Source organism: Labeo rohita, chromosome 10 (genome assembly GCF_022985175.1).
Source record: "Labeo rohita strain BAU-BD-2019 chromosome 10, IGBB_LRoh.1.0, whole genome shotgun sequence".
NCBI classification, from domain to species: domain Eukaryota; kingdom Metazoa; phylum Chordata; class Actinopteri; order Cypriniformes; family Cyprinidae; genus Labeo; species Labeo rohita.
The window spans coordinates 1,171,199-1,185,617 of NC_066878.1; the positions used below are offsets into that span (position 1 = coordinate 1,171,199).

At 39.5% G+C, this 14,419-nt stretch overlaps 1 protein-coding gene and 1 pseudogene across 1 annotated transcript; one reads left to right on the forward strand and one right to left on the reverse strand.

Moving 5' to 3' along the window:
• Nucleotides 1-6,085: 6,085 nt before the first annotated feature.
• LOC127171862 (trace amine-associated receptor 13c-like) lies at nt 6,086-7,150 on the reverse strand (annotated as a pseudogene).
• Nucleotides 6,498-14,163, forward strand: LOC127172378 (trace amine-associated receptor 13c-like). Its single transcript, XM_051121643.1, has 2 exons — nt 6,498-6,509; nt 13,132-14,163. The coding sequence occupies exon 2, from the start codon at nt 13,141-13,143 to the stop codon at nt 14,161-14,163; it is 1,023 nt and encodes a 340-aa protein (XP_050977600.1). The 5' UTR covers nt 6,498-6,509; nt 13,132-13,140.
• Nucleotides 14,164-14,419: the final 256 nt, after the last annotated feature.

Below are 14,419 nucleotides of genomic sequence, written 5' to 3' on the forward strand. Positions count from 1 at the left end.
CACAGCCACATAACGATCAACAGCAATTAATACTAAATTACTAACAGAAACAAAAAGGAGCAGCCTAACGAAAATTACAAACAGTCCACAGTAAGTGTCTTTAAAGTACCAACATGTCTCAATCAGCTTTATGGCCTCTATGGGCAGTACAATTAGTCCGATAAGCATGTCAGTCACAGCCAGAGAGAGAATGATCAGGTTGGTTGGAGTGTGAAGCTTCTTGAAGTGAGAGATAGAGATGATCACCAGCAGACTGAGAAACACAATCCAATCTCATAATCCTCTGTCTCATAGGCCATGATTGAGTTTCCTCCTGTTAGGAGTTTGTTCTGCTGTCCTTACTGTCCTTTAATTTATACAGTGTCTGGATCACACTAACCAACCCATCTACCGCCCACTCTAATGCTGAGCAGTGGTATATTTTCTTGAAGGGAAAAGAAAGAACATGAACAATATGTTTATTAGCTCTATTACTATCTATCTGTAGCATTTTAATCACGAATAGATAAAAAGAGCATGCGTGTAATATGTGCAGTTTTTGATGTAAGTTATACTGTGTCATTTAAAAAAAATTGAAGCAAAAACAGAAAGGTCTTGATCTTTGTAAAATACTGCATAAAACATATCTGCATGGAACAAAAACCACAGACGACTGAATGACAATGCAAATTCACTCTCTGACAGCAGGTGGTGCTTATTGAACAAATACAGCATTTCCTTGCTTACTGATATAAACAGCAGCGCAGCACTTAAACACTACTTTTAAACACTACTTTACTCGCTGTGTAAATTAAACGTAGATTAAAGTTACAAAGTTACTGTAACGCCAAGCCAGCAGAGGGAGCCTTCACCCTAGGACTGCCTGCATGCTCTGTCTGCTGCTTCTGCTGTTACTTCCTGTTTGTCACTATTTAAAGACTGGCCATGTGCTTTATACTTTGCGAAGTATTGCCAGTTTCACCTGCCTTACCGAGCGTTTACCTTTACTCTGTTGGACTACCTGTTGCCGTCTTGCTTTGTTTCTGGATTATTGAGTTTACGGATTACCCCTGTCAGATTGTTTGCTGGATTGGACTGACTTCACGGCTTTTGACCCACTGCCTGTATTATTACTCTGCTGCTTGGATCACGTTTACGTTTTGTATGCTGTTGGACTGCCTTTCCGGTTATTGACCCTCTGCCTGTTTCCACGTGTATGTTTGCTGTCGTTTGTAATAAACTTCTGCATTTGGATTCGAACGCCGCCTCAGCGCCCTCGTTACAGAATACTTCACCTCCAATGAATCCAGCGGAAGTTACGAATACACGACCAACCATGGACCCAGCAGATCGTCTCATCAGTCTCAGACAAGGAAACCGTCCAATAGAGGATTACGTAACCAACTTCTGTGAACTGTGTTATCAGGTGAACTTTAATGATACATCCCTTAAAGATCTTTTCCGTTTTGCCTTATATAAGGACATTTCATATCTGATGCCACGCAATACCCCACATTGGACTCTTGAAAGTTACATAGATCTTGCACTCCGGTTAAGCGGCTCACCTTACACTGTTGGGATTGCGGGGTCCCCGCAGTCCCGCAGTAACCACCACAGCCAGCTCAAGTCACGTCAAGTCACGTCCACCAAGCCAAAGCCTGCTCAGGCCACGTCCACCAAGCCAAAGCCTGTTCACGTCATGCCTGCCAAGCCAAAGCCTGCTCACGCCATGCCTGCCGCTCCAGGGCCTGCTCACGCCATGCCTGCCGCTCCAGGGCCTGCTCACGCCACACCTGCCACTCCAGGGCCTGCTCACGCCACGTCTACCGCTCCAGGGCCTGCTCACGCCACGTCTGCCGCTCCAGGGCCTGCTCACGTCATGGCTGCCCGTCCAGAGTCTGCACCTGTCATGGCCGCCCGTCCAGAGTCTGCACCCGTCATGGCCGCCCTCCCACAACCAGTCCACAAGATGGCCGCCGTCCCAGAGCCAGTTCACAAGATGGCCGCCGTCCCTGAGCCAGTCCACAAGATGGCTGCCATCCCAGAGCCAGTTCACAAGATGGCCGCCATCCCAGAGCCACTCCATAAGATGGTCGCTGTCTCCAAGTCACGCCACATGATGACCCACGTTCTGGACTCACCCCTAATGGCTGTATGGACAGCTAAGAAGGCGCTCCCTCATGTCACGGCAGCTACCCCTGATTCAGGTCAAACTGCAGAGCCAAGTCAAGCTGCAGAGCCAAGTCAAGCTGCAGGTGCATCTTCAGAGTCAGGTCAGGTTGCAGCTGTGTCTCCTGTGTCAAGTCAAGCTACAGCTGCTGCTCCAAAGTCCAAAGCTTCCAAGTCCAGTCAAGTTCCAGGGTCAAGTCAAGCTCCAGGGTCAAGTCAAGTTCCAGAGTCAAGTCAAGCAACAGAGTCAAGTCAAGCCAAAGCTACTGTTCTCCATGAATCAAGCCAAGTTACAGCTGTTCTCCATGAGTCAAGCAAGGACACAGCTGTTCCAGCTGTTCAACATGTTCAAGCCATGTTGTTCCTGAGCCAAGCCATGTTGTTCCTGAGCCAAGCCATGTTGCAGCAGATCTTCACGAGTCAAGTCAAGTTGCTGCTGTCTTCCCTGAGCCAAGCCATGTTGTTCCTGAGTCAAACCAAGTTGCAGCAGATCTTCACAAGTCAAGTCAAATTGCTGCTGTCTTCCCTGAGCCAAGCCACACCACAATTGATCTCCATGAGCCAAATCAAGTTGCGACTGTCGTCCATGAGCCAAGCCAAGCCACAGTTGTTCTTCATGAGCCAAGTCAAGTTGCTGCCGTTGTTCCTGAGCCAGGCCAAGCCACAGTTGATCTTCATGAACCAGGTCAGGCCACGACAGGCCTCCCTGAGTCAAATCCAGCCACGGCAGACCTCCCTGAGTCAAGTCCGGCCACGGCAGGCCTCCCTGAGTCAAGTCCGGCCACGGCTGTCCTACCAGAACCTCACCAGGTCCCCACTGACTTTCCAAAATCACATCACGTCTCAGCTGAAACCCCAGAGCCCACGCTCCCAAGCCACGCAGAGCCCACATTCACAAGCCATAAGCCCATAGCATCAGCGCCCTCAAGGTTAACAGATACTCCACTATCTACTGTGCTGCCTGTAATGGCCATAGCCATTTTCAGTGTGTGGGCTGCACACTGTGCTCCAGAGGCCTCGCCTGTCCACGAGTCTGCTCCAGAGGCCTCGCCTGTCCACGAGTCTGCTCCAGAGGCCTTGCCTGTCCACAAGTCTACGCCAGAGGCCTCGCCTGTCCACGAGTCTACGCCAGAGGCCTCCTCTGTCTATGAGTCTGCGCCAATGCCCCCAGAAGTGGCCACTCTGGCTGCAGAATCTCCTAAAGGGGCGGCGTTTCCCCACGGACTCTCTGCCTGTCCTGTCACGGCCAGGAAGGCCATTTATAACTTCCCTGCCACACCTGCCTAAGCATCTGCGCCCATGCCCCCAGAGGTGTCAGCGCAAGCTGTAGATCCTTCTATGGGGGCGGCGTCCCACAATGAACTCTCTGCCTGCCATGTCTGCATTTGGATTCGAACGCCGCCTCAGCGCCCTCGTTACAATTACTTGCCAAGACAGGTATTTTGTTAGGGCTGGGACAAGAAAATGATACATCACGAGTTATAAATCGATTCTGAGATTTTCAGAATGCATCGTGATTCACTCAGATGCTCACAAAGAAGAGCTCTTGTGCGTTTGGCCGAGTCTTGTAAGTGGTTTATTGTACTTGCACTTCGACATTATAAATTATTATTTTGGATTTACATTTCGCCTTATTGATTGTTTCGGTGTGTTTACATAGACTATTTATTGTTACTGAGAGATAGCACAAGTCCGTTACACAGCAACTGTATACTTTAATATTAGAGGCCAGGGTGGGTCAGAGTATGCGTACATCACTTCATGATTGATTGAAATAATCAAAATATTACCAATATACATGTTGTAATATGTGTATCGCAAGGCCTTGTTGTAACTGAGTAAGTTTAATACTTCAAAAAGATCTGCTGATGATGAAGAGAAAACTGAGGGAGCTCCGATCAGGATTTTTACAGCCGATCACAGAAAGCAGTATCTGCTAATATGATCACCGATATAAATCTTTTTAAAGCCTTTTTTTAACATGTAGAATTTTTTTATAGACATTCGTTCAGAACCTGATTTTATTTTTGAAAATGGGGGGAATTCCCCTCTTAAGTGATTATTATTATTATTATTTTTTTAAACATTTTTCTAAATACATAATATCACCTAAATGTTTGATCATGTAGTGCATGTTAGTGACATGTTAGGTGAACTTAGCAATATGAGAGATACATGCAAATACAGATGTTATTAACAAAAGTACAGTTGTAGGAAACAGGAACTTAACAGAATTAAAATCTGAAGGAGTACATATAACAAGAGCACAAAGACTGAACCCTGATAGTGCTTTTCTCAAAAAATAATTTTTAAAAATAATTTAAATACATTTTTGGGGCCACAATTTATTTCTGCTTCTGAATAGCCTAAACCACTTTGTGCGCTCCAGGCCACTGACCTCCCATTTAGACAGTGACTTTGCATCTTTGTTAATTTGACCAACTTCAGACAGAAATTAATCCCATAAGGAAGTCCATTTGTGTGTCTGTTTGGTATTTCACGTAGGTAAATAATCCTGAGGGACCTTGTTAACACATGTTCAGTATTAAAGTTCTGCTGTAATGACAATCCCAGAGTGATCTGTTTGTTAAGGGTGTGAAAACAAACACACACAATACACTGATGCTGCAGTGTCCTCAGAGGTGTGAGGACCGTGAGTTTGTTTTCATGGGTTAAAATTAGCAAAATGTTGACAGCTGGAATCAGCACGAATATTAAAAAAAAATTACAAATTAGAATTTATTATTAATTATTACCACACAAAGCTGTAAGTACAGAAAATCTGTAGTAATGTGCTACAGCATTATTTAATGTTTAATTATGCAATAATGCAGAAACAAGAGATGTGTTTTAGATATTGTTGTGTGAAGAGGCCTGCCTTTAGCTCTTTGTTAAAGCAGTGTTATGCATGTGTGTCCACTACAGTCTTTGGGTAACATATGTAAGGGGTACAGGCCGTGACACACCAAGCCAACATCAAAGAACTAGCAGTGCAGTGCGCAGCTAGTGTCACCTCACAACACCTGCATCTGGCCAGAAAGTTGCACTTGAAAACACTGAAGAGATTATGGCCAACGGCCAGCTAGCATGCATGTTCTGTGACTGCATAATGTAACTTTCTGAAATGACTTTCTATACCATCAGGTGCAACTAGGACTTAAAATATACAAATTATAAACAAAGAAAAGTTTTCACTTCTTTTCAGACATAAAATTGGGGACACAATATTTTTGTTTCCCCTCATGCTATATCCACAAATACAGGTGTCAGTATAAAGTCCAAGAACATTGACATCCAGTGGAACATATACGTTTACTTGGTGCACCTTTAGACCTTGTACTGCAATATTGAGTTGCTATATTACAGAATAACTGTTGCCTGTAGCCACTGACTCCCTGTGTTTAAAAAGTTTTTCAAAAACATTTGGAGGTGACCAGTTTGTGTCACAGTGACTGCATCAGCAACAAGCACAGTACAGACCATGGTGGGGCCTTGTACACTTTCACAGAGATGTTGTGTTCCTTGTTGACAATATTAGTGATAAATTGGGGAAGGTGAGTCTTGTGCAACAACCTCTCATTATTTAAACAAATATACATGTGATACATTTATACGTTGTCATTTGTAAGATTGATGCTAGCATGTTGATAAGGTAATAGCATGGTACTTTATTAAGCATGCAAACATATGTACATAATAGATATGTATTGGTTAAAACAGTCCATTTTTATTACATGTAACTATTTTGTGCTGGTCATTTTTAGCAGTGAATTTATTTTATCATTGAGGTGTGCTTTGAGATCAAGTCTCCGTGAAGAATAGATATAATGCTTGCTTTGAACACAGAAGAGATATTTGCAGCCTCAGTCACCATGTTCATTGCATCTTTATTCTGCACAGTTCTGGGTGAACAGTCCCTTTAATATTTGGTTAATCATTAATTATAATCTGTAAAAATGTCCATCAGAGAGGATGCTGGCTGTAATATTCTAAGAGTTAGAATGTGTTTAACTGATATTTTAAACCAGCGGTAAAATAAAGCATAGATAAGAGGATTCAGACCACAGCTAACATACAAAGTCCATGTTAAAAATGTCATTGTTGTAGAAGAGATTGTTGTGATTTCTGTTAGAGAACAGATATAAAAAGGAATCCAGCAAAGTAGATAAACTGTCACAATGATTCCTAATGTCAGAGCAGCTTTACTCTCTGATTTCCTCCTGACTGAACTTTCCACTACACATTTACCACCCTTTACTAGAGAGTTTATAACTTTTACTTGCCATTGTACAACATAAAATATCCTCAAATACACAGTGATAATCACAACACAAGGAAATAGAAAGAACAAGGTCAAATCAGTAAATCTCCAAGCAGGACTAATCATGACAATACACTGGCCATAGCACAATGTTTTGTGTGAGATATTAAAATATCCATTATTAATTACATACTCAATATTGTAAACTGAACAGCAAAACCAAGAGAGACAGATGCATATTAATGTTTTAGTAGTTGTTATTTTCTGTGGGTACTGTAAAGGGTGACACACAGCTACATACCGATCAACGGCAATTAAAACTAAATTACTAAGAGACATACATAGGAGCAGCCTAACAGTAATTACAAACAGTCCACAGTAAGTGTCTCCAAAGTACCAGCATGTCTCAATTTGCTTGATGCCCTCTAAGGGTATCACAGTAAGTCCAGTAAGCAGGTCGGCCACAGCCAGAGAGAGAATGAGCAGGTTTGTTGGAGTGTGAAGCTTCTTGAAGTGAGAGATGGAGATGATCACCAGCAGGTTCAGAAACACAGTCCATGCTGACAGCAATGATACAGACAAGTAAATAATGTTATATTCATGTCTGGAGCGTTTTCCCTTGATACAGGATGAGTTGATGGCAGGAAAGCAGTATTGCGTCTCATGATCTTCTGTCTCATAGGCCATGAGTGAGTCTCCTCCTGTTAGGAGTTTGTTCTGCTTGCCTTACTGTCTTTTCATTTATATAGTGTCTCGATCAGACTGGCCAACCCATCTGCCGCCCACTCTGATGCTGAACAATGACATTATTATTGTTTTCTTGAAGCTTAAACAATACAGAGTCATAACAGGGATTTGAAGTTTTTTTTTTTTTTTCTTGTACTACTAAGTGTGCTTATTTATTTGTGCTTTAAGTGTTTAGAAGCCAGTCTGGACATTATTTTACTTTACCTATCTGCATATCCATTTATTTTGTGAAAACTTTTAGTGTTTTATTGATTTTGTGAAATAAATGTTTAATTTTTGTTCATTTTTAGACCCCAAAAATGCCTCTAGACAGGGAGTCAGTAATGCTGTGAGGGTAATGTGAGCAATGCAAAATAAATTTTGCTCAAATAACCAACACTAACCCAGTTCCCAATCATTGGGCCTCATTTATGAAACTTGCGTAAATATATGAGTAAATTCTGAGTAATTTGTGTGTAAAACAGGCCTACTAAAAACTCTCCTCTGGATTCATAAATGCTTTGTAAATGTCCGATTTGATAGTTAAATGTGTACGTTAATGAATTCCAATCATTCGTAAATTTCAGTTGCTCATGCACACTTATTCACAATTAGCATAATCCCTGCCTATGAATTACAGCTACGCAAATTAAGTGGCCAGGAACGCAGTGGAATATTCTGGTCTGCTTTCTTAGGTTTGGCTCCATTGTCAGAATCAGAATCAGAAAGAGCTTTTATTGCCAAGTATGCTTGCGCATACTAGGAGTTTGTTTCAGTGTCATTAGCTTCTAGTACACAGAGACAACAACAACATACAAATAATAATTATAAGATGAGAATAAAATACACATATGTAAATATAAATAGACAAAACTCAGAAAAATAAGATGAGAATAAAATACACGTGTTAATATAAATAGACAAAAATTAGAAAAATAAATTGAGAAATAAATAAATAAGTGGTATGTACAGTTGTGCTATAGATGACAGAATAGAATGGAATAGAATAGAAAAGAGGTAGAGATGCAGGGATGTGCTAGGATGGGGGTGGTAACTAATAAATAAGGTATTGCACATTATATTGCACAATGGGGGGGGAACATTTAACTGTTCATAAGGAGAATTGCCTGGGGGAAAAAAAACTGTTCTTGTGCCTGGTTGTCCTGGTGTTTGGGGCTCTGTAGCGCCGGCCAGATGGTAAAAGTTCGAAGAGATGATGACTTGGATGTGAGAGATCCAGAGTGATTTTCTGAGCTCTTTTCTTCACTCTGGATGAATACAGTTCTTGAAGGGTGGGCAGGGGAGCACCAATAATCCTCTCGGCAGTCCGAACTATTCTCTGTAAGTAGCCCCTCATCTATTTACGGCTGGGTAAATAGAGACAGTAAGTAGCGCTGCATTTTACAGTTATCAAGTCAGCTTAAAAAAAAAATAAAATAAAATAAAAATATTTTAAAAAGACTGCAAGGATAAGTGAACTTGTATTTATTAAGGCAGTGCATCAAAATTCAGTGTCATCAGTTTGCCAAAAGAACACAGAACGTTTTACGCACCATTTACACCTGGAAGAGAGCAAGTGTACATTTCTTTCGTACCCACTAACATTTTGAAAATACAAACATTTTCATGAACTTAAAGGTTACGAATGATTTACACAAAAATTAATTTTGCTCAAGTTTCATGAATGAGGCCCATTAAAAATTTAAGTAGTTAATGAATTTTGTAATGTGAATGTTTGAATGTTTCTAATGTAAAGAGTATTTAGAGAGATTTTGGCTTGTTCTTTTCAGTGATTCAATCACAAGTGGTCAGCCAAGACACATTACCGATTATACCTAATAATAACATGAGTTTCCAAATGTCTCTCAAATAACCAATTGTATTTGGATTTTTACAGAGACACTCCTGTTATTTTGTCTCAGTCTACAGTACTTTAATGGGTGTGATGAATGTGGCACACATATTTTTGAATGAACAAACCCATGTTACGTGGCTTACGAGTAAGTGGGAAAGGAAATTAATAAAAGGTATATAGGGATCTGCAATTTCGATTGTTATCTGTCTTCAGATAGAACACATAAAAGTAACTCTTTTTTGGAGTCCAAGTAGTCCACCAAAAAGAACCGGTTCAAAAGAATAATTTGTTTGGGAATTTGACATTGTTCTGGACAGTTTGCCTGAGGCTCTGGATTACAGGTATGTTGTAAATGATGTTCAGTTTCTTTGACAGACAGATTGTTTCGCTTCTTAAGATCTTCATAAATCTTCAGCAGCCATGGGTATTCATTTTATGTTCCTTGATATGATGAGTTACATTTAAATGAAGGTAAATAAATTGAGCAAAAATCTTGATTTATCGTGCAGCCCTTTATGTTATTGTAAAGTCCCTTTGAGGATATTATGGGTCTTCTTTGACCTCACATAGAAAATGAATGGGGGCTGCACTAATTTATCTACGATTTTTTCACAATGCTTTTAGCAGCACAAACTTCTTTTGTGAGCCTTTTTTACAGTGAGCTTTAAAGGAACAGTCATCATTTACTCACATTCATGTCAAGTTGTGATTTGTAAAATCAGTAAGACGCGCATGGAAACGTGACTTTATGCGCAACATTGCAGAAAATGTGCATTCACAAATGTAGTCTGTTGATCCAAATATGGAAAGCACTTTCAAACTAAATCTGAGGATGACTGCTGCGTAGTATGGGTGTTTCCTTTCGCCTGAACATCATTTCATCTTTTAAGTGAGTGGCGAGGCAAACCGAAAGTTGATGCCGAAAGTCAGCACTCTCTTCACTGTTGATACTGCGTTTTTTTTTTTTTTTTTTTTTAATGTATTCCTTTGTTGGCATTTTCCACACTTTGTTTTTCTGATGCTTAATTTTACCGAGCAAATGGCTGCTGATGATGACTGTTTGAACTGAATTCTGCCAAAGCGCACACTTGTATATGTTCGTTAAATGTACATGAATACATAGGCCTGCTCGTGTCTGAAAATAATATATGAAAAACAAATGATTATTTTGTATGAAAAAATTTGAGTTTATATTTCTTTAGTACATTTTTAAATTAATGTAAAAACAAAAATGAATTGTAAAACTGTAAGTTAGTTTGTAATGTGATCGCATTTCGATTCGTGATGGGCCGTGGGTTGAGAACCACTGGTCTAGGGACTGCAATGATAGAGGAGAAACTTGTTGTGGCTATGGTAGGTTACCTGGAGCTGACTTTACGAATCATAACTACCACATTGTATAATGTTTTTGCTAATGACAGTTTTCAGTTTTCATTGCGCTATAATCCTTGATTAGACTGAGAGGACAGATGATTCAGTGGTTGCCTAGGCACATATAAAAAAGCGCAGTGTACTGCTCGCTTCTAAATTAAAAAATTCAACCAAAAAAAAGGCAGTTCAGTTAAATTCAAGTTTATTTGTATAGCGCTTTTCACGATACACATTGTTGCAAAGCAGCTTTACAGAAAATTTAAGTTTCTACAATATATTATGTAGTGCCTTACTGGTGAATGTCAAGTTGACATACATATGCCAGAGATGAATGGTAAAAATTAGTTAATGACATAATCAAACAGACAATGAATACTATTAACAGCAAAGAATTATATGTTAGAAGTCTAGTTAGGTACGCAGGAGCTAAACAATTAAGGGCCGTATTGGTAAGAAGTAATATTTTGTAACTGATGCGAAACCTAATGGGTAGTCACTTCAGTCACTTCAGTCATGGTATTGAAGGTGGAAAGAGCGCTATTTTTTCCTCAGTCCCCTCCTTCAATTCCTGCTGGTGCGGGAATCAAACCAGCGACCTTTGGGTTACAAGCCCAACTCTCTAACCTTTAGGCCATTTCTGTTGTACACAGTGTTGTGCAAGTTACCTTGGAAATGTAATTAAATTACTGATTAACCAAGTTACTGTTCTGATTACTTTATTTCAAAAGCAATTAGTTATGTTACTAGTTACATTACTTTTTTTTGTACATCCATAAAATTTACATGAAAGTTTTGCATGTTGCCTAGGTACAACATCCCAGTATAAATGCTCCTGATAAAATATTCACCCATCAAGTCTTGTCCCATGCTGCACTCCGTTGTGTCGGGTCCCACAAGAGTGCAGAGGTTTCTGATTCACTGGCACTGACTGGACTCAACAGTATAAGTTGATGTGTTGCTGTCCACGCCTGGTACATTCTCAAAAATGTTACTGTGCCGTGCTGCCCTTTCAGGTGTTTTAAAGTGGATGTGGAGTTTTTCAAAATTGGATGTTTTCTTCCCCCTTAAGTGACAACTTACAATAATGTTCTTGGCTTTGACAGAAATAAACTCAAAATAATGATGGTATTTCATATTTGCATGGTCAACCAAAATTTTATTAGTTGCCGAAAACAAAATAAATAAAAATCCACAGGAAGTGGCGAAGTAACGCAGTCCCTGACGGACAGATAGTGGATGGCTGGTCTATGTGGTAATACAATATATCAGGCAGCTTACAAATGCTCGCCTATCTTTCATTGACCTCAAATATGGCTTATGTGAAATACTGTATGTACGTAGTAGCAAATTTACATGGCCGCTCAGTCTAAAGTTAACATAGAAAAATGTGCGCTGTCCAAGTGTTTGTGCTGAGTGTGGAAGCTGAATAGTAGTGCACTTACTGCATGAGAGATGGAGGCGCTGGTACAGTCACTTGCTCTTAAAATACGCTATTCTTGGTCATGCAAATAAGAGTAATACATCTTTTGAATTTGTAAAGCTTATATGTTTGTTTGTCTGCACTCAGAATAACAACAAAACATTGCTTTCCTTTATTTTCTGCTTTCCTTATTTTTTGTAAAATAAGGAAAGCATAAAGGATGCACTTTCTGCCATCTCGGTCTCTGTGAACTTGAGCGCATCAAGGAAAAAAAATAACCAAAACTCTGTGTGTACTTGCCTTACAGACATGAAAAATATATTTATAGAGGGCATAATATCTACTTTCAAATGGGAAACAAATATTCTCAGATTATGTAATCTGTATGAAACATGCATATACAGGCGAGATGACAAGTTGCTGACTTTATCTTTTAAGCCAAAAACAACGAAAAAATACTAGCTTAACAATAAATTATTAAAATGTTAATACAGCCTCCTTACTGTTTTTCTGTGATACATTCATAATCATTACTTCTGCGGATGTGCTGTGGCACGATTATTTATTAATAAACGTGCGATTAGTCGACTAATGTTTAAAATGAAGTACTACTAGTCGACCAGAAAATCTTTAGTCTAGGGCAGCCCTAATGCAGAGTTTGTTTCAATTGGTAGTGTCCACCTTAGGGCGTCATGTGTGCTACACCCATTTTACAATCTAGATGATAAAACACTGCATCCTGTTGGCATTGATGTAACGCAGCAGTAACATACAGAGAGCTCGGCTTCTTAGCGAATGATACAAATGTTAACAGGAGTGAAGAGCTTTGCTCGTGACATGTAAACATCATAATGCGTTTAAGTCCTTACTCTGATTATTGAAAATAATCACATTATTCGTGCGCATGTAAACACAGTCATTGTCTCACTGTGTAGTAAGCCAGGGTCCCTTCCAGTGCCTGGAATCATGTACACGTTATACTGATTCACAAACCCGGACACTTATTGAGTCATATAGCATTAGTTAATGTGGCTATGATCAGCAATGTAACTCAGTCTACCTTTATGAGACTGAAAAATAGTCAGTCAAATATATCAGTGTTTTTGGACTTCTGACATTCATGTTGGTTTGAAAATGGCACCATGTTTAAGCAAATGTTTTCAGTTACATGTCTCTCATTTTTGTCACTTGTACACAGCAATTTGGAATTTCACTGTCAAGGTTGAAACCCTTGGAAGAAAACAATTGTCATTGTTCAGCATCATAGTGAGCATCATAGTGGGTGGGTTGATGAGTGTGATCCAATCACTTTATAAATGAAGACAGAGCAGAACAAACTTCTAACCGGAGGAGCCTCTCATGGCCTATGAGACTGAGAATCATGAGATTCAATACTGCTTTCCTGCCATCAACTCATCATGTATCAAGGGAAAACGATCCAGACCTGAAAACAATATTATGTATTTGTTTTTTTCATTGCTATCAGCATGGACTGTGTTTCTGAACCTGCTGGTGATCATCTCCATCTCTCACTTCAAGAAGCTTCACACTCCAACCAACATGCTCATTCTCTCTCTGGCTGTGACTGACATGCTTATTGGACTAATTGTAATGCCTGTGCAGGCCATAAAGCTGATTGAGACATGTTGGTACTTTGGAGACACTTACTGTGGATTATTCACAATGATCGTTGGATTGCTGCTTTCTGTATCTCTTAGTACTTTAGTTTTAATTGCTGTTGATCGTTATGTGGCTGTGTGTCACCCTTTACTGTACCCACAGAGAATAACTGTGACTAAAGCTTTATTAAGTATCTGTGTCTGCTGGTTTTTCTGTTTAATTTACAATATTGCTTTTGTAACTAGCAACAGATATTTTGACCCTTCACAAAGTAGAGACATGTGCTATGGAGGGTGCTATTTTAGAATGAGTTATTCATGGGCACTCACTGATATGTTAATATGTTTCATTTTTCCTTGCACCCTAATCATAACTTTATATTTGAGGATATTTTATGTTGCTCATCAGCAAGTGAAAGTTATAAACTCTCTGATTAAGGGTGGTAAATGTGTATTGGAAGGTTCAGTGAGGAGGAAATCAGAGAGTAAAGCTGCTCTGACATTAGGAATCATTGTGACAGTTTATTTGCTTTGCTTTATTCCATACTATATCTTGTCTTTAACAAGCACTACAATGATCTCTTCTGCTGTAATACAGTTTCTAGTATGGACTGTGTATATTAACTCTAGCCTGAATCCTGTCATCTATGCTTTATTTTACAGCTGGTTTAAAATGTCTGTTAAATATATTTTAACTCTTAAAATATTTCAAACAGCTTCCTCTCTCATTGACGTTTTTACAGTTTATAATCAGAGGATGTAATAGATAGCTGTTGTGAGATTTCAAGGTTTTCTATTTATTTATTTTCCTTTTTTCTTTACTGATGAAGTGCAAACTAATGTTTTATCTGGTATAGAAATATTCCTAGTCCTGTGTTTGTTCTTTTTAGTCTCTTGTCACGGCTTTGTTGTTTATATAATAAACCACTAACACTGAACAAGCAAAATATTCAAAATGTTTATTGGCCAAGTCCACTTTTGATTCTGTGCTGTAGTATATATACACTTAAATAAATTAC

Bases quoted from the DNA above. Each gene is read 5' to 3' on its own strand.
- LOC127172378 (XM_051121643.1), top strand. From the start codon at position 13,141: ATGGCCTATGAGACTGAGAATCATGAGATTCAATACTGCTTTCCTGCC.